The 21224-nt window shown below is 47.6% G+C and overlaps 1 protein-coding gene across 2 annotated transcripts in view; it reads right to left on the bottom strand.

The window, feature by feature from the left end:
* The window catches only part of EVL (Enah/Vasp-like), a 146541-nt gene extending 125562 nt beyond the window's left edge, over positions 1-20979 (bottom strand). For both annotated transcript variants that reach the window (XM_083836553.1, XM_083836559.1), the window contains exon 1: positions 20740-20979. In XM_083836553.1, coding sequence (XP_083692679.1) covers positions 20740-20744 — 5 coding nt within the window. In that variant the 5' untranslated portion in view covers positions 20745-20979. The remainder of the gene's footprint in view (positions 1-20739) is intronic.
* Between the last annotated feature and the right edge of the window lie 245 nt (positions 20980-21224).

Raw genomic sequence — 21224 nt, 5'->3', positions numbered from 1 at the left:
ATGAGGATCAGCATGACACTACCTAGCAGGAATCACAGGGACTTTTAAAAGTCTCAGGAACTCATGAATGGCAAAATACCTAAATAAATGCAGGATTACAATATCTCCTTATTACTTTTTTTAGCGAAGACGACTGCAATTTCTCATGGCCTAGGACAGATTCAAGGTCTCTAGAAGCAGACAGAAAGCACATCAGAAACTGCAACCAGCAACAAAAACGTGATGCAGGGAGGAGCTGTTTGTCCCCTGCTTGGCTGAATGATCAGTCCAGACCTGCGATGAAAACGTCCCACGCTTTACCACAAAACAGTTATGTCATGGAAAAGGAAAATGACACTAAATGTAGTTGGGGCAGGGTGGGGAGAGCAAATAAAGTAACAGGAACTGAGGGACACACATCCCACCTCCCGATCTAATGCCAGGCAGACGTACAAAGGAGGGGTCCCACTGAAGCAGCTCCGTAACTTTTGGAAAGCAATTTGTGAGCTTAAGTCCAGGCTCCAACAAACACGTGAGACTGTGACAGAAAGAACTATCCGTGATGAAAACTTGACAAAGAAGCAAAGGGCGCAGAAAGACTGGAAATATGGCCAGAACAAGGGCAATGGTGAAATTTCTGGATTTGGCTAGTATTTAAGTGGCATACAACGGCCTTGTGTTGACGCTCTGCGTAAGAACTTATCTTCCCCAAGAATAACAGCTTGCATTATTGGTACTCAGTGTATCGGTGCATCACTACTGGTCCTGTCACCGTGAGATTCCACCAAAGCCTTGGCCAGATGCTAGGTGACGTTATCTGATCACAGACAGACCGAGGTATTTTAATGAGGTAACTATTTATTCCCTTGCTGAAACGAGGGAAAAGCCACTAACGTAGAGGACTGCTGTCATTAAGCCTCTATTATCATTATGCTGAAGTGACATTTAGACCATTCTAAAAAAAAATACTGCACAGGAAAATCCATTTCATGAAAAGAAAATAGAAGGGGAAGGGAGAAGTGAAATGAGCCACCAAGAGCATATATAATCGGCATATACCCACTGCAGCTCCAGCATCTCTGCACAGTGGAAGATATGGCAAACACAGACTCCATCCCAGAATATGCCGAAAAATCTCCTTTCAATAGGATTTTCTCTGAGTTCAAAAGTCTTTCCTGGGCTTAAGAAAATAAGATTTAAAAGGATTATTGGAGCAGAAGAAGGAATGGCTACCTGAATTTGTAAAGAAAATTGTGGAAATAATTATGCTACCCTAAAGTTGACTGAACAATGGTATATTCAATATTGGTGTATTGACTCAAACCTTCAGCTGTTAAAGGAAAGGGCGGAGAGGAAATTAACTTTTTTTTTCCCCTCTTTTCATCCAAGGGATTTCTATTATATGTTGCCTTTAAACATTACATCAATTTTGCTGCACAAGAATAGCCTCCTTATCCACATTTCAGGCTGCTCCTTTCAATCTGCGGTCTTCAGTTTGATCACTAACATGTGAATTTGTGAAGTTAACCTTCACCAAATAAAAATCCTACCTATGTTGCCTCCTCATTTATATAAATGTAACAGCACATGAACATTTGCACAGCAAATTTGTCCCTCTCAGATCAGATTTGACCCCAACACACTTCCTGCTTTGCAAATCTAAAGGCTTGGCCCGACCATAGGATGGCCAATGTGAGGTTTTTCCCATGTTTTTCTCCCACGAGTTTACTCTAATCATACTGGAAATACCACTCACCATTTTCATTGATTGATACTCTGTATACAAATGGGCATAGAGCATCTCGCAGTACTAAAACGGAAAGTTTTTCAAAATACAGCCCCGCCTGCCTTACCATAGGGCTTAAGGGAAGGCGCAATGCAGTGAATTAGAGAGAACGGGATTCTTACTGATTTCCTAATCAGCCCCTGGGGATAACACCAAGTGACAACCTGCAATCCAACAGAACTGAGCCAGTCTGGACGAAAACTAGAAGTTGCATATGGGTTATTAAATTATCAGTCACTGCAACAGTGCCTGAAATATCGAGTCCAGTTTAGGTCTGCGTGGTGCTGATTGCTATATAAAGCCAGAAATGGAAAAGGTCCTTCGCAGTTTAAATACACATGACAGACAGCAGAAGACAAGCATATTTGAGATAAATGTCAAATTAGTAAAACAAGAAATATGGTCATACCACCAAACATCCCCCAAAAAATAAAATTCAGCCTGTATAGACTGCAAATATAGCTTGATATGACTAAGACTTGGGTATTCCTGTCTGAGTTTCTGCCTGCTTATGTAAAATGATTTAACACCATGCAAAATCTCTTCTAAGGAAAGGTATAAGGCTGCATGAATTTGAAGTGAAAGGCAGTAATGTATTATTTACACCTAGATAAACAATTATCAACCATAGCTTTTTCAATACAGCAGAGATTAATTTGAATCGTATTGCACACAAAAGTCACCTTAGCAATTACAAGTTATGCTACTTCAATATTTACCTGACAGCCACAGCATCTTATTCCTGCTACGCCTTTGCTGATTAGTATTTTAGTCTGTATAAACACCAAGCAGACGATACAGAGGACTCTTTCAAAGAAAATAAAAGGAGCTATAGACTTCTATTTGGAAACATCCTTCAAACCAACTTTAATCAGCCAATTTAGCTTTTTTTTCCAAGTTTTGAAGGATTAAATGTAAAAAGAGAGGAGCGGGAGGTTGAAATTAGACCTGCATTATCACCACTACCAAACTAAATGCCAAGGGATATGAAAACAGCATCTGAATAAAGTGCGGTCATGCAGGTTCATCAAAGCATGTATTGACAATAAACCATTTGGACACTGATGTGTAGTGCGTACATCACATATAAACGAACAAGGAATTGTGTACTTTAGACACTAATACAAATAAAGGTATTCACATACCACATACCACACTGACTTCTTGTTATTTTCAAGGAAGCAAATGGCCCAGATCTTAAAATCATTTAAATTATATACTGGCATGTTTGCAGTCAAAAGCATCAACCGTGAAGTAAGCAACTGCCCACCCACAGATGAGCACATTAATGCCTACTGAATTTGGGACCCATTTCCAAGTACACTGGCAGGCCAGAAGTTATACTTGCATGGAAAATACCAGAGTTTACTTGACATCTTCTCTGGTAAACATTCAAAGAGAACAGCTATTAACAACTGCGCCTTCTCATATCTCTGCACTCTCTATTTAGATGGTAGGATGCAGAGAGGAGAAAACTCAAGGCTAACTTTTATACTTCTGCTTCTATCCGCCCAAAGTAACCACACTGCTGTCAAGAAGACCCCAGGGGTACAATGAATCTGTTGAGCATGCTCTTTCCACCACAAGATCACAGTACCAAGGTCTTAGGAGCTGCTAGCTTGTGGAGATTTTACACAGACACAATATCAAAGCTCAGATCTGATCATGACCCAGCATTTCACCCTGGGCACATATGGATTATCCACCATGAGGCACTGATAGTAGAAAATCTGTTAAAATTTAGCTGTGTTGCTGTCACGTTAATACCTATATCGCTCCTGTTTCCATAACAAAACACGGATGCACTAAAGCTGTACTTGATACTTGCATGTTCTTAGAAATGAGCCTGCATGTTCAGAGCACGCCAAGAAAAACACAAGAACAAATTTTTCTTGCCCTACTAGCTGATGTTAGAATAAACATGTGAAGGAATTATTCGTTATATGCTGGGGAATTCTTTGTTCTGACAGCAGCAGCAGATTTAAGCCGTGGCAAGTTCAGAGTATTATTTGCTCACTCCTACGAGCACGCACAAAAGTTGTGACTGCTCCAAGGCTTCAGGATAGCCTAGCACCCAGGAGCAGTTTCACACACGAGCCCGTACTACCCTACTGGCAGGTGCGATGTGCTAGCGGTGGGATGCCCCTGGAGCTCGGCTTCCACCCAGGGAGAGGCGAGGACATGGCACTGGGCAGGTTCTGGCCTACTCCGTACCAAGTCTTGGCTTCGGGAAGGCTTCTGGCAGCACCTCCCATCACATCCTCACAGACAAAGTCATCGATGTCTATAAAAACTTGATAGGGGAGTAAAGAAGACAGAGTCGGCCTCTTTGCAGAAGTGCCCTGTAACAGGACACGAGGCAACGGGCACAAGTTGAACTACAGGAAATTCAGCTCAACATAAAGCTTTTCTACCACGAGGGTGGTCAAGCACTGGAGCACGCTGCCCAGAGAGGCTGTGGCATCTCCTTTCTTGGAGACATTTAGTATTCAACTGGACGATGTCCTGGACAACCTGCTCTAGGTGGCCCTGCCCTGGGCAGGGGGTTGGACCAGATGATCTCCAGAGGTCCCCTCCAACCTCTGTGACTCCCTGTGGCTCTGTGAGCAGGAACGTCCCTTCCCTTGGGCACTGCACAGTTTGCTCCCACAGCGTGCCTGGCTGTGCGAGGAACATCAGGTCATCCCAACTTCTCCTCACCTCACGTGAAGTTTATTTATTGACAACATACGCTCCCTAACATACACATAGTGGAGAAAGATTCAACACAGCCTTTACCAAAAAGCATCCGTTCACTTACATGGCAATGTTGAGACGTTGTGCTACCTTCCTGCTATAAGGCCGGAGGAGAGTTACGGGTGCCCGTGGTTATATTCTATAGCACAGGAGAGCCTCTCTCTGAAATGCACGAGGCTTGGAAGCAACATTTTTATGCCAGGTATAGCAAGGAGATACCTTGTATGACATTCCATGGCAAATCAAAACTGGAGAGGAAGTTTAAGTTGCAAAGTATTGTTTGAGATATCAGGTTTGTATCCCTTGTTTGTTCTTCACATAACGAAAGAGTGAAGATTGAAAAACTGATTTATTTTTTAAGGACCAGAGAAAGACCAGAGCTCCTGCTCTGTGCTGCTCCTGCAGGACATCTTGGAGAGGGAGGGGTTTTCTCCAGTGAAACATTATTAGGTTTGACACTTTAATTAAAGGAGGTGTCTAAGTTAACACAAAAATATATTTTTCACATAAGCAGCACGTTCCAATTTAGAGGTAAACACACACAAATTACAAAAATAGCATCACAGCAAAAGCCTTTACAGAATCCATCAAACTGGGCAGCTTTCAGGACCTCCCATCAGCTGAATGCCACCGGTTCTCCAATTTCCAGTGTCGGTGGGGAAGAGATTCAGTTTCCTAACAGAAGGACAAGCACTAATACTCATAGAGAAGCAAAAAAGTGACACAAACCCCACCTTTGGGGCACCTTTTTTTTTGCTTTCCACAGCCAGAATTGTGTGTCCCTCTCCTAATTTCCCTGTGAGTTACAGCATACGATCTGGATTTCTGAGGTGGAAGGTGCACGAGTGAGGGGAGCCACACCGCTTCCTCCAGGATCTCATAACAAAGTTACTGGTAAAGTCTGGATTCTCGTTTTGGCTCCGCCAGCTCCCAGACCCATGTTCCAGCCACACAAACCAGACCATTGCTGCCCAGTGGCCCGAGCCAGTACTGCCCAGGCAGAAGAACCCAGGAGAGCAGGGGAGGGAGGGCAGAGCCCACGGTCGCCCACAGCTCCTCCCCGGCCAGCGGTAACTGCACGGCTTACCACTTCTCAACTGAATGGTCCCACTTTTTGCTCTGTCTTTAAAAAACACTGACGTAGGCTGTACAACTGCGATTAACGACCGCTGGTACCACCAGTACCGTTTTTACTGCCAAGGAGCGCAAGTACAGCATGCTCTACGCCACCATGAACCAGGCTTAGCGCTGCACCCACTGCCTGCCACCCCTGCTGACCAGGCCTTCTCCATCGCTCAGACCTGACTGGCAGGCAAGCCACACAGATCTCATCCCACAACCAGGCTGCAACCTTGGGAAAAGCAACGGGATACACTTCTGTTCACCTCAACACTACACAAAGCAGGGGTACAGGAACAGGAAAGGACAGGAGGAGAAATAAGGTGTGAGCTTTGCCATCAGAGCAGTCTGGGCTCCAGGGCCACTGGCTGGTTTCTCCACACCAAAGCCCAGAGTGAACTGCAGCAAACGAAAGCTTTGTCCTCCCTGCAGTGCTCACTGCTGAAACACGGCACAGTCTCGCTGCCATCCTGCCTGGCATGGCCTGGGGTTCAAACCAGTTGCCTAAACGCAAGTGCCTAGCACACGTGCAGTGGGCTGTGGTGTCCCACAGGTCACGGCCATCAGCCACTCGTACATCACTTGGGTACTCCAGAGCGTTTGAAACAGCACTGGGCACCATCTGACTTGCGTCTTCTTCAGGAGTTACATTTTTAGTCACAAGCCAAATCCTACTTCCCTCACCTCTGGAGTTAAAGGGAGGTGACCGTGACCCGTCCTCTGACATGAGATACATCGCTCTTTCCAAGTATGAACGACTTCCTGAAGGAAATGGTCAGGCCATCACAGATAAATATCTCCATCAAATCCTGGCTTAGCTAATTTCCAGTGAATGAAACTACAGAGCAGTCAGTGCAACCTTGAAAGGGGAGACAGACCTTGGGAGTGGAGACGGAGGGGGCAAGGCTCTGCAGGTGAATTCCTGAGCCTCATACAGAGATGGACCATCGCAAAAACTCAAAGTCATCCACAACTTACTCCCCTTACTCACAAAATTCCTTCTTAATTCCCAGCCACTGGTATGCATCGTTATTCTTCCGCATTTTCAACACATTCCGAGTTGAATTCCTCATCCCTGTTGCAAATAGCTCCCCTAAGATGCAAGTATCTTGCTTTCTCATCCCCTGCCACGGGCACTACCACTCTTCTCCCTGCTACATCAGGGTGCTCGGGATGAGCCCAATGTTAAGTGACACCAGTATTATCAGGCGGTGCTGGCACATGGGAAACACAAGCAATGCTGGACCCTCGGGCTGACTCAGCTCCAGGCTCGCCACCCCCTCCAGCTCCCTCTCTCCAAAGACACACCAGCGCTCACTAAGTGTGTTCTTCGGCATTGTAGGGGTGCAGGGCTGGGGACAGAGCCTGTACAGCTGCCTCCAACCTCCTCAGAAATAAAAAGGGGCTGGGTAGAGTGGAAAAAAGCTGAAAAGTATGTAGGATTAATACAAGCACGGGAATGGCAAGAACAAATCAAAGAAAACCCAGCATGAACAAGTGGACGAGAGGATCTGATATCCTGGAGAGATGGGAATTTTGTACCATTTGTGGGTGTGAAATCCCAAGGATAAGTAGTAGTCCCACAACCAGACTGTGCTGACCCTACCCTCTGTTCCTTCACTGCTCAGCCTCTTCAAATACTATTATTATTGATGTTCAAGGGTACCACTGTCATGATCATATGGAACAGATCCATATGGCATTGCACATCTCTGTACCTCAGGTCTCCAACATCAGCATGCCCTTGAGGTTCTCTTCCCTCAGCACTTCACTAAATTGCACGGCTGCAGTTTCTGCAATATTTCTACATTCCGTTCTATTTTCATATAGACAAGGATTCGGTAACAGGCACGGTGATTTTTAGCTTATAATCATAACTTTCTTCTCTAATCCCTCTTTCTCTTTCAACTATCTTTTCAGAAACCGTTTCAAAATGCTGCTATGAAATTTTTCTGTCTCTTCTCTCACTCTCCCCACATAACTATGCCTAAAATGCTTCTATCTCTGATGCCTTCCCTTCCGTTTATTTTTTATCTCTATAATGTAGGCTCTTTTATCCCACCATGGTTCCCAAGGAGTTACTAACATAAAGGAAATGTTCCCAAGAAGTGTAAGAAAAAAAAAAAAAGGGTGATGGCAGACCGAGTCATTTCTAAACAACCCCACATTTATATAAATCAAAGGTGGCTCTCAACAAATAAGTAATGGAAAAATGGTATAGAAGTAACTGTAATAAAAGCATATGTGAATCTGCTCAGGAATTCTGAAGTACCTTGAGTTTTTCGAAGTTTACCTTTGAAATCCTGCTTTCTCTGCACTGGACCAGAGAGAGGTCCAAAGGGGTCTTTGGTCTCTTTTGACCACCACATTGGGTTCTCCTACAGCAAATATTCCTGGGGAAATAAAAGGCATGCAACACTTGCAAGTTATCACTGCACAAACACAGGAGATTCCTCGCTGGAGGACCGTATAAAGGAAACTGTCACGGAGCCAAAATATTCTCTTGTGACAGCCAAGCTTCTTGCAACTTCCCAAATAAGGCCCTGACTTTAAAGAGCATGTCTTTTCAAAGCCTCATTGATTTTCATCGCCTCATGAAGAAGCACATTGTTTATATGTCTGGATGTGCTGATATTCAAACAGGATGAGATGGGCATAATTCAGTGGTTTCAAAGCCTGGTTTCCAGACAGAATGAACCAAATAATCACGGGAAGTTTTGAGAGACTAACAGCATCCCTTTGGCCGCTATTTTGGAGTCGTTCCCTGACCAAGTTGAAACTAGAAGGTGTGAAGAGGCCAACAGGGACAGCCAGCATTGCCCAGTACACTGGGGAGAGACTTCAAGGGAATTTTGAAGCACAATATTGTATTCCTTCCAGCCCCCCATAGTCCAGAGACTTTGGCATCAAAATTAGGGTTCGTGTTAATGTTCAGGCCTGGTTTTGGGTCATTTCTCTGTTTTTCAAATATTACTTTACTCATCTTCAGATAAAAATAAAATAATAATAATAAAAATAATAATAATAGCTATGGAATTAGATCAACTTAGCTACATCTAAATCACATTTAAAAAACATTTTTCTCCTGAAGCCACTTCAGTAGTTTAGTTTGGCACACTGTTGACAATAATCTGTTGCTTCAGCTCTGCTACTTCTTTTACACTTGGAGCACAGCACTGCGAAATCTGAAGTCGTTTGGATGAAGCCAAAAACTTCCGAAAACAAAGCAAGTCCTTAAAAACACCCTACACAAACTTGCAGGTCTCAGCCATTCCAGGTATCATATCTTTGCAATTACAGCATGTACATTCCTGCAATAATCATTCTGCAAAAAAATATAATCACAGAACTTTAAAGCCATGGACGGAAAAGGAAGAAAAGCATTAAGAAAGTGGGTCAGTAGAGCCTGAGTATACTGAAAGCACAAGCTACGTAGGTGATGGCTATTCAGTAAATACATGCCATAGTACTACATAGGCACAAAGAAGAAAAGAAGCGAGAGGAAAAGAGTACAAGCCAGAGTAAAGTAATACATGATAGTTGTAGCTAAATGCTGAGCAAATCAAACTCGGTGATATCTGGTTTTGAGCAATGCCAGCAGCACTCATGACTTCTGGTCCACGTGCGATGTAACACAACTGGGAGTGAAATTCCAGCACATGAATTCTGCCACAGCAGGCAGACTCGTGCACAAAGGGCTGACCTGAGGCAGCAGACAAAACGAGTCCCCAACCTCTTCACCCTGATCACACAATCACACCCTGCCTTTACCCCGTGGAGCACCCTGCAGCCACGTAACAGCTCAGAGGTTGGATAACCCAACGGAATACTGTTGGGTTTTCTTTGGATTGATTAACACATTAACAAGACACCCCACAAACAAACGATCGTGAAGTCCCACATAAGGAGTGTGGTGGGAAAGTCTTTCTAGAGCCATGGAGGATCAACCCGCAATTCCACCAGGTTAGCCATAACTAATAAACTGTCCTGTAGGGTTTATTTACATGAGAAAGCTCTAGAATGGTAATGTGAATTAACATTCCTGAATGAATCAAACCACATTAGATCCCTGCAGACACACTCGTTATTAATTAAATCAACCCTATTTCATATTTAGTATAATTTACTTTGATGTGAATTAAACTTAATCAAATTAAGGTCATGCGAACGCTGAATCAGAGAATATATACAATGGTTTAATGTAGTTTACCTAATTTACTTTACGTTCACATTTTAGGTGATTTGGATTAATTTTCCTTCGTGTCTGTCTGCAGAGAACTTCACAATAGAAAGAGACAACAGAGAATATAGGAGATACTGGGAAGCTCCCCCCACAACCTACAGTTTTGAGACGTCAAACTCATTCCCCAGGAAAGGGGTACCTGAGGTTATGTAGCCCGCTGAGGATGTGCTGGAAGGGCTACTGCGTGGTCACTCTCCGTGATGGCTTTCCCCATCTTCCCACCTTTGCTAACTCCCACCTGTAGTCCAGTGTCTGGAAAGTGAGAGTCGGTCCCTGCAAGTCTTCACCCCTCAATCCTGCTGCATTTGCAGTAGCTGAATAGATGTTAACGGGCCATTAGCAGCGCATGTCCTGAAGGAACCTGAGACAAACCCCAAGGAAGCCACGGCATTTGATGTGGTTATCTTTTAAACACCAGGTCACTAAAATATTCAGTGTGTTTCCCATGTTGTTTTTAATAAAATAACAAAAAATTATAAAAGCCAACTTATTTAGGCAGATGTGTTAAAGTCACTTGTCATATTAATTCACCATTATAAGGTCCTATTCTGATTACCCTGCTCCAACACTTACAAAGTCACCCAAGTCTTCCACCAAACTCCCTTCACGTTCCTGTTACATGACTCTGCTTTTTACCATGAAAGATTTTTCCGTGTACAGAGACGTGTACACAAATGCACTGTGCCATATCTAGGGCACTCGGCATCTATTGTGTTCTGTGATGCAGGTACCATCTGTGAAGCTGAACCTCAGTTCAGGACTATCACATTGACACGTGTGTTGGGGAATCAGAGATGGAAATTGATATTAGGTTATAAACCTACCGCATTCAAATAGAAGACTAGGACTTCAGCAACATCAGGCTTAACCACAGCCTCTAATACCCAAGCATACCTCTAAAACAGTTGCTCAGGAAACCTTCAGCTGCACCCTTTGTTTTGCAGCGTCCAGTCAGGATTATCATCCTCACGGGTCACAAAAGGTGTCCAAAACTCCAAAGCAAAAGAATGACGAACAGAGCCTGATGGCAATAGCAGGTGACAGCTGGCAGCAGCGTGCAACTAGGTGTGCAGTGGTGAGATCAGAGGCTGGAGACCGGTGTCAAGAAGAGGAGGCTATAGAAAGCGCTCCTGAGTAAGGAAGAAGCACTATTGTTTTAGCCCTTTGCCATGGAAATCCTTAGCAAGCACGGCTGCTCTGACCACGCAGTGACTTAAATTTAAGCTCCTGTGAGTATGAAGTCAGCACTGAGAGGAGGGTGGACGCAGAAGCATTTAGGCTGGGGCTGCCTGGACAAGCTCCCACCTCCACTGTTGCCTTCCCTCCACTCCCCCAGCGCTGCTCACGAGATGCTGACAAACATTGATGCAGCTCCATGGTGGTCTTGACCTGGGGACAGGTCCAGCTGAAAATAACACAGCTCTTCTTTGAGACTGGGAGCACTGGCTAAGCTGGACCCACTTTAGTACTGACACCGGAGCTCCAGCCACGCTCAGGACAGCAGTGACACATAAATGTGCGATGCAGGAATGGCATTCACCCTGCACACCCCCAAACAAGCCTGAGACATGCCCTCATGTGCATTTATTGCTTTTTAAAACTTGTTTCCATCTTCCCTAGTTTGCTGCCCGGCTTGTTTTCCCCTTTGCTATTTCTGCAGCACTCATATTTAATGCCATGAAATTTTAAAATAGCGTGCTGGCTCAGGTTTTTTTGAGATTGCAGAGGGTTGCAGTCACGCAGCTCTGGCACTGCTTTTGTTTAGCAGGTCAGGACAGAGGGTACAAGGAGGCCCTTGCTGCTCATCCTTTGGCAACATCGCGTAGATGACAAAGCAAGGGAGTGCTCCCCACAGCCAACACAACAGGGACCCCTCACTGCATGCACACACGCTCCTCAGTTACCCTAAATGCAGGCTGCACCACTGAAGTAGCTCTCACCATCTTTCCACTCACTCCTCACCTCTATTTTTTGCTCTTGAACCCCCAAAAGCCTCACCATGAGGGCTCCACCAGCCCAGGCCTCGCTGCTGCTTCTCATTAAACCCACTCCACGTACCACCCGCTGGCCTCCTCTGCTCTTTCCCCTTTCCACCCTGAAGTGCTTCCCATCCTCTTTTAAAAAAAGAAAAAACACGAGATGCTTATGTTCATATTTGTATGTGTTAGATGCCAGGACTTCCAGACACAGGACAGGAATAGGATAGCTTCTGGTTCCCTTTCTAAAAGCCACAAGATTTCCCCCGATTGGCTCTGCCTTCGGCTGCAGAAGCCAGCCTTCACCGCCCCACCAGCCCCCAGCCCTGTCAATTTGCGTGCACGTACTTAGATTTATCACGGTCAGTGGTCTTATCACAACGGTCAGCCGGTTCACAAACATCAAGGATGCTACTGCCAGTAACAAGGTCAGGAATGCGTGCAAGTCTTCTCAAGACCGGGACCTCGATGCTGCAGCTCCAGCTGCTGTCCCCCTGCCTGCGGTGTGAGAGGGGCCGGGGCAGCCCGCGGGACGGGACGGGGCTGCTTGCAGGAGAAGCCAGGCACAGCCCCGGGCTGCACGCAGGGATCACAGCAGCAATGTGGTAGTGCTTGCAGGTGGTTCACGTGCTGTAAACGGCGTCTGAGAGCTCAGCGCCAGTTAAAACAAATAGACGCCAAGCCAAAAGCCAGCAGGTCAGGCTTCGGGAAGCTCCTTCCTCTGGCTGCCCTGCTCATTACACGCATTGCTGAATTGGGGCCACTGCCTCCACCCGGCTGTGAATCCGCCTGGCTGCGGGCAGGGCCCGTAGGGCAGGAGGCTGCCCTGCCACAGCCCCGTGCCGCCTCTTCAACAGAAACTCTCATTTCCAGCTGCACTTGATAAAAAAGCGCAACGTAGTTTGCTCGACAGCCTTTTGTCCCCAGACAGATACAGTCAACCAGACCCACTGAACTGCACGCTGTGCTTCGCTAATTCCCTCCAGTTGTGCTGTCAATAGAAAACCCTTCATGCTAAAAATGGCAAGATCCTACTCTTCCACCGCTGCCGCCCTAGGTGGGGAGGCTCCATCCCAACACCGGGCTGCTGCTGGTGGAGGCACAGCACTGCGCCGCGAGTTACGGATCCCGGCGGCAGGAGCTGAGGAGGCAGCGCTGCAGTTCGCCCCTCTAACTGCAAACGCCGGGCGCGCTGAAGCTACAGGGAAGGACCTAACTCTGCGCTGCATTTATTCACAGATGGTCCCTAACACCAGACAAGCCAAACAACAAACAGGGACAGTTAAAAGGCATTTTATTAAGCACACGGGTAAAATAAATATATAAACTCACGCTTTCTCTTTCATTGATCTGATTAGTCAAAGAAATTAAGTGCCTGAGAACAGCAAGGCTGCTACATCGGGATGACTCAAACCCTTACTTCTTAATGTAACAGCTGTGGGATCAAAAATTGACTAAGATTTACCTAGACGATGTATTTTAGACAGATTAGCATGCAAATGTATCGCAGCACTCAACACTAATTCGTGATAAAGTCGGAATATTAAAGTTACCTCATTATGTCAAAAATATGCTAGCCCAGTATTTCTCTCACTTTAAATTACAAATCCTTTTCAAAAAGGAATTCACAGATTATCTCAAATCCTAGCACTGTTTGGCAGGTGGGAATGAGAGTGACAGACACAACAGAGTCGTTTAATAAAATAATGATTTTAGTATTAAAAACATTTTAACTGGGTAATGACAACAGTAAAGAGCTAATGGGCAGAAATACATACGTACAAACTGCAGGAAAATATGTACACATGTGGATGATTTTAACTTCCTTGTTTTCTATTTTAAAGGATTTTGCAGGCATTTTTGGAACTCTTTTGATGTCATTTGGACCACAAACCACAAGTTGAGTAACGCTGGTCTGTTCAGTGCTGAAGTCATATTCCTGCTCATCCAACACACATGTAAGCAGGCTTATTTCCAGGTCCAGCTTTTTCACTTGTATTTACTTATTTAAGCTAGCCTTTTATCACAAGCATTCAACAGTCCTGGTTGCGTTCAGTTCTTCTCGCCGCTGCGCGTGGGGAAGCGCATGCAGACACACACATACATCCCTGCAGCCAACAGCCCGGTCTGCGCACGGCTGCGGGGAGGAAAGGATACAGCACGCAATTAAAGGGATTATGGTGACCGCGGACCTACTTCTTGCTAATGCCATTTCAGTGTATTTTCTAGATCCCCTCGTTACTGAGGGAGTGGCTTACTAACGAGGGATAAAGAGCGGAGGCACAGGAAGGAAGCAACGCTCATTCTGACTGGGGAGCAGCAGCAGCAGCGAATGATGGGAAAAGGGGGAAAATGCAAAGGGGAGGAAGGAACAGACAGCAACATGGAGAACACAAGGAACCTTACTGTAATGCTTAGTGATTAGTGATATTACACTCTTCATCCTCGGAAATGCTTTCCGAACAGAGTCACTATTCTAGCAAAGCAAAGCCTTCAATAGAACCAAGCTTAAGCACATCCTTAAATCCCGTGCTAGACTGAGACCTAGCTACTTAACCTTCTTCGTTCCCCCTCAGGTAAGTACTGCCGTCCTGCAGCAGATAAAGAACTGAAGCCACAGAGGTTAAGAGATTCAGCAGGCGCGGAGCAGCTGAAGCAGCACAGCACCCCTGCACCAAGGAGCTCACCGCAGCGATAAGGCCCAGGCCGTGACAGCCAGGCCCAAGCCACCACGGCCTCCCTGCTAGGGCATCCGTGGGATCCCGCGGCACGCTACGATTCACAGTACTACACCAAGCTGAGCTGTTCTACACAGCTTTTTATTCATAGATTTTTTCAGCAAATCGTGTCTGTCCTTCTCAGCACCTACACGAGCTGAAGGAGGAGAGAATACCGAGATCTCAAGCTGCAGGAATGACACCTACTGCCTGAGGAATGAATTGCTCACCTACCCGAGACCTGCGCCCAAAAAGCGAGGGCCTTCCGGAGAAATGGGTCACAGAATCACAGCATGGCCGAGGCTGGAAGGGACCTCTGGAGATCACCTAGTCCAACCCCGCTGCCCAGCAGGGTCACCCAGAGCACATACGCAGGATGGCATCCAGGCGGGGTTTGAATATCTCCAGAGAAGGAGCCTCCACCGCCTCTCTGGGCAACCTGGTCAAGCCTTGTGCTGGCTGGTGGGCGATGGCATCAAAACCCCCCAGGAAATTCAGGTGGGGAGGGAGGTTTAGCAATATAAGGAGGGGTGTTGACTTCCTGGTCAGCAGCATGGATAACTGAGGAACAACCTCCTGCCGTGAAGTCCTTGATTGCACTGGGCGCGTGGTCAGTCGTCAAAAACGCTCATCCGCACTGCTGGCTGGGCTCACCGTTTGTAACGCAAGCACTGGGGAGCCCGGGCAGAAGAGTTTGTGGTAGGTAAGAGGAATGGCAGGGCTATCATCTTAGTAAATACCAAATGCTAAGTCGCAGTAATAGCATTCCCTGGATAAATGGTTCCATGAACATTTCTGGTGGCGCCAGGGGACCCTTGCTTCCTACCCTATACATGTAGGCTCTTCATGTGTGGAAGGTGGGAATTACCTTCTGTCTTTGCAGGCAAGGACGTAATGATCCCGTTCACCCTACCAAGCTGCAAATGGCCAAACTGGCACAGCTTGGGTGAGAAAAACCAGAGCACAAAAGAAATGCGTAAGTTAACCCTGAACTTGAGACAAACATCAGGCCTTCAGGCTTGCCTCAGGAAGGCAAATCCAAACTTTCTGGCCCCCACATGTCTCTCCCACTCAACAACTGTGAAACACCCAGCAAAATGTAACGCTTCCTTAGTTGCTGTGATGCTGCAGAATGGCACTTCTGGCAAACAGAAATGTGGAGGAGGTTTCCAGGCTCTGATTTTTGGTAAGGACTTGCCCCGTCTGTCTTCTCTGATTAAAAAATAGATATTTTTAACGCCTTTATAACCTTAAAGCCAAGGATCATTTTAGAAAGACTGTCAATATCATTCTTCATGTTTACTTCAACACAAAAACACAGTCTCATTGGAAGGAAAGTTGTGTGGTGGTAAATATTCCAGAAATGAAAAGATGGGAAAAAAATAACAAATTTGATGAATTTTTGATTTCACACAGTCACAGCCCAGCCTGAGACACAGCTTGAGCACCACAGAGGGATGTGCACACACACCCATGGGCACGGAGCCGTCCCCAGGAGAACCAGCGGTTACCCTCGGTGTGCCGGGTGAAGCAGCACGTAACACCGCTTCCTACAGCTGGAAACATCTCCCAGGTGCTGGCCAACAGCCTGCGCGTACACTTTGCCAGGAGCGAGGCAGGCCAGCCCACGCACCGCTGGGTGCTGCCACGGCTCTCCCCAGGGACCTCGGGCAGAGGCCTGGCCTCTCCTCCTCGTGCCGCGGCTGCAGGGAGGGCAGCCTCGCCGCCCAAACACTCGAGCGCATCTTTTGGTCGCTTCCCCTCGTTGTAACGCGTCAGATCGAAAAGCAGACGGAGGTGGAAGTCTTGGGGAGCTGCGGATGAAACCTGCCCAAGGGAGATGGAAGGGGTGAGACAGAGCAGCGTGGCGCAGCTGCCTCCCCTCCGCTCGGCACTCCTGAGAAACTGCAACCAGACACAGGGCTGAGGAAAAGAAAAGGGGGAAAGGATGATGGATCCCAAGCGTCCTGAAATGACCCTGAAAAGCGCAGAACACACATCCTGAAACTCCCCGTCCTCTTGGAGGCACACCACCGACATACACCAGGGCGGTTTCCACTGCAATGAAGGACAATATAGGAATGATCTAGTTGTATTTATTTTTTAATGTAAATAGAAAGCAGATGAGATAACCCTAAGATTCAGATGCAGATTCAGCAAACACAAGTATCTACACTGAACTTTTTAGATACAGAAAATCTATAGCTCATTCAATTTCTTTTATTTTAATTCTGTAATTATTAGGACTAAGCATTAGTCAGGATTCATTTCACTTTGGCAGCAGCTTTAGAAATCTTTTCTAAAGAGGTTTGATATTGCTCATCTCGTGCAGTGCATGGATAGCAAGAAAAAGAAAAAAAAGAAACCACAAAACTGCTAGCCTGCAAGTCTCAGGGAACTAATTGAGCCTAAACTGTATTTGCACTTTTGGAAAGGTTTTGATGCTTCTTTACAGAAAACGTAAATATTCACAAAGAGACAAGTGTTGTACTGTCAAATGCAAGCACCTGGCTCGGTACAAAGAAGGAACACGCAGACACCTTTAACCATGACACACTTCCAACAGAGCTGTTCTGCATTAGGATGTCTGTTACTTAACAGAGCCCGAGTGATCCAGAACAGCACAGGAGTGAAACGCCACACACAAGCACGACACCAAGTTACAGACATGCACGCCCTCACTTTTATAAATTATGCTCAGCCTCGGCTGTATCATTACAAGAACAGAAGACAAAAGGTTTCCAAAAAGAGGGAATGAACAAAAAAATGTCCAGAGTTCGTACCTCATTTTAGAGACAAGAAAATAAGTTTATTTTTTAAGCACACAGAGTAACAATGAGAATAAAAGTGATATAACTGGCCTGCCTGCTCGCGTTTCCTTACACCAAGGGCATGTTGAAGGCCAGCCGGCATTGCCTGGCTGCAGAAGGACTGTGGCCACTGTGTCTGCACGGGCACAGCCACCGCGCTGCACCCTTAGCAGAGGTACAGCATCTGCTGACAAAGGGGCTGTCCGCAGCCAGAGCCAAAGCACCCCTCCGAGGACCTAAGCAGAGCCACAAAAGCAATTTTCTGCCTGCTGGATCGCATCCACGCTTGGGATCTTGCTGATGAAACAACAGCCAAGGGGCTGGGCGTTTTCTCACGGATGACACGGGTGGGACTGCGTGGCACGGGTTTGTCTTGAAGGGCCACCAACCTCCACGCAAGGCAAGGCGGTGTGACAGCTCGGCCACGGCGCGCCTCCAAGCCAAGGCAAGGAGCAGCAGTCAGAAAAGGACAGGACAGGGTTTCTCAAGTTCCGAGTCTGACAGAATTAAACTAAGTTGCAAACATACTGCTCCAGCTCAGAAATCAATTACCAGCGACAGGGCTAAATGGGACTTTACAGACGACTTGAGTTTGTTATCCATCTCAGGGGATGCTACGAGTTTCCTACAGGGGACAGCACGCTGGGCTACACGGGCCGCTAGTCCAACAAGGTCAGCAACCCCAATTCCAGAGACATTATAAATGGAAACAACACATTCTCTCTGATTTGTTATGGAGAGAAACAGAAAAAAAGGAGTAAAGAAGACAAAGAAACCTTAGTAACTAACAATGCATACCTATAGCTCCCGTTAGCCCCCAAGCAAATCAAAACCTTTGGCAAACCTCGTGAATTACCTCATGAACTGCTTCGTGAGCAGAAAACGTGGAAGAAAATGAAATGCTCTACGCTTTGTGTTGATTGGATCAAATGTAAAGGCTTCGCTTGTTTATGTCCAAAACAAAAGGTTTAAAAAGAAAGAAACATCTATGGTTCTTGCTACTAAACCAAGTTTATGCTTTGAATTTAGGACTGTAGCACATGTAGCCAACTTATCAGCATGGCTAAGAGACACTGTGAAGATTTTTTTTTCAAGCATGCACACGATATGCTATAGCTGGTTTTTACTTTTCATGAGAGACCCCTGAAACACAGATCCTTATAAACTAAATGTCTGACTAACAAATGCGAGGTTACACTCACGCTGATAGAACGTACAAATCTTATTTTATCTACAGTAATATTCAGATACATTGTCTCATCCCAAATATGAGACAATTCTGTTACCTGCAAGAATAAGTGAGTATCTGCTGTAGAATAACCTCAATATTTATTGTACTACAGCAATATTTTTATATACTAAGAAGTAATAACACCCCTGCAGTTCAGCATTTTCCACCCAGGAATCATAAACCACTGTTGAGATAAAATGTCTATTATAATCTTTTAGTACTAAGGCCTGTGGTACACCCACTACACACGCATTTTATGCCTTTGAAGTAAAGACAAAGAAATTATCAAAATATAAATGGAAATTTTTACTTAAAAATGGCAAGCATCATATAACTGCCACATAGCAATGGTGCAAAGAACGGCACTGCAATTTATTCACCACAAAATGCAATATAAATAAAACACACGTGGCTAAGCAAATGTTTTAAGAAGGTTTTTATTAAATGACTTTATAGCCTGCCAGGGCCCTTTGGAATTATATAGCCTAGATTTGTTAAACAGGAATTGTCACTGAAAAGGGTTTTAGGTGATTTGCAGACGTATATTTACTGGTAAGTAGTACCCATAGAGTAAAGACTATACGAGCAAGGAAAAAATCAGAAACAGAAGCCTTTAAAAGCAGAAGCTCATTTAGAAAGACAGCGCAAGCCCGTACACTGAGGTACAGTATTGGCGAGACAGGACCGCTGTACGGGTGGCACACTTGCAGACTGCGAGCATCACATGGGCGAGACGCAGAGGAGCAGCTACGCCAAGAAGCATCCACAGCGCACGTGGCCCAACTTCAGGCGCTGCCCCCTGCCCAAACAGGCACAGCCCAGCACGAGGGGCCCAGCCTAGAGGAGCACCCCTTCTGTCCGTCCTGTCCATCCATCACCATCAGCCGTGAGGAAACAGGGAAACCACAAAGCCCTTCCTGGGGGCAAGCCGCTTTTTCTTTCCAGAATGGCTCGCACCTCCTCTGATGGGGATTATTACGGCGCTCCAATTCGCAATCTGTCTTTGGGTCTCCCTCCTTCCTGCTACCTCTCCCACCACAAAGCACACCCACCGACTGCGTGTGCTCGCACGGAGCAGCCTCACAACCGTGCCAGCTTCCAGCCAGCCCCGTGGTGCCCGCTTGGGGCACGAGGTGTGCTTACCGGTCACCTACAGGGCAAAGAGGCCGAGTCCTGGGGAGCAGCTCCGCTGACGGAGGGGAGGGAGCGAGGGGAAACTCGGCTGCCAGGTGCTGCGTTTGGTGGTCCCCGAGCAGCCCCGTGAGCAGACCAGGTGAGACGAGGGCGATGTGCTTTCTGTGCGCTGACCGGAGAGGTGCAGGACACCGGTCGCATGGCGCTGCGCACCTGTGTGCTTTTCAGCCCTCCCCGATGACAACATTTAAAGCAAGTGAAGGAAACTGACGGCAAGACAGACACGCATGTAATTGCGCCTCCAAGCCTTTGGCCCACGTGGTAGCGTCGGGAGCAAATGCAGCCGTCAATGCATTCAGCCGGACTTCCAGGAGCAACGCAAACCTTGCGATTCGGGGATTATGCACCGCAGAAAGGCGGCCGTTACTTCCATTTTTAACGTTTCCCGAAGTGCTTTTACCTTTCTAAAGATAACAACTCGGTGGAAAGAACCACCGGCGTTAGCTGAATCAGAGGCTGCGTTGCTCCGAGATACTGACAGCTCCAGTCAACTCCTGAACTGAGGAGGAAAGAGCGAGGTCTGGGGGAGGACGAACCACAACAAGCAACGCCTTCCTTCCACCGGGCGCTCGCCCGCCCGGGGGAGATCCTTTCCCTTTTCTGTTAGGGACAAGCCGGCCTGGGGAGAGGGAAACCTGCGGGCTGGGAGGCTGCCTGCCCAGACGGGGGAGCAGAAAGGGGGGCTCGCCACAAGTCTCGCCCCCGGGGGCTGTGCCGGCGGCTCGGTCCCCCCGGGGAGCTGCAGCCCGAAGCCGGGAGCCCCCCCCCCCCGGCTCCCCACCGCCTGCTTACAGCCTTTGTACCCGCCGGGCGGCTCGAGGCAGCGACAGCCGAAACCGCGCCTCCGATGTCACCACCCACCCGCACCATCCATCTTACCCCCCCCCCCCACACACACGGCGTGACACCGACACGGGAGGAGCCGCGCGTCCCCGCACACACACTCACCTCATCTTCCCGGAGGCGGCGGGGGCCGTAACGGGGGGGGGAGCGTCCGGGTTTTGGGGTGGGGGGGGGCCGCCCCACTCGCCCCTTACCCGGGCAGCGCGGCGGCGGCGGGCGGCCCCTCCGCCGGCCCGGCCATGTTGCCGGCTCCCTGCCGGCTGCGCTGCGTGTGTGTGAGCGGCTGTGGGGGTGTGGGGGTGTGGGTGTGAGCGCGGGGGGGGCGCGGGTGGGCAGGACAAAGCGGCGCCGCCGCCTCCCGCCCCGCTCCGCACCCACGCGCGGTGGGGCCGCCCCTCCCCGCGCAGCCTCCGCGGGGGGCCCGGCCCGGTGTCCCCCCGTGTCCCTCCCCCCCCCCGGCTCCTTCTTGTCGCCCCCCAGCGGCCCGACACACCCCGGGGTGCTCCCACCCTCCCCGGGTGCTCCACACACACCCAGACCCACCCCGGCGTGCCCACCGCCCCCAAATGGGAACGGTTTCTCTGAGGGAA

Source organism: Anser anser (assembly GCF_964211835.1).
Source record: "Anser anser genome assembly, chromosome: 5".
NCBI classification, from domain to species: domain Eukaryota; kingdom Metazoa; phylum Chordata; class Aves; order Anseriformes; family Anatidae; genus Anser; species Anser anser.
The sequence above is the reverse complement of the archived record's forward strand: the minus strand, read 5'-3'. Positions and strand labels throughout refer to the sequence as shown.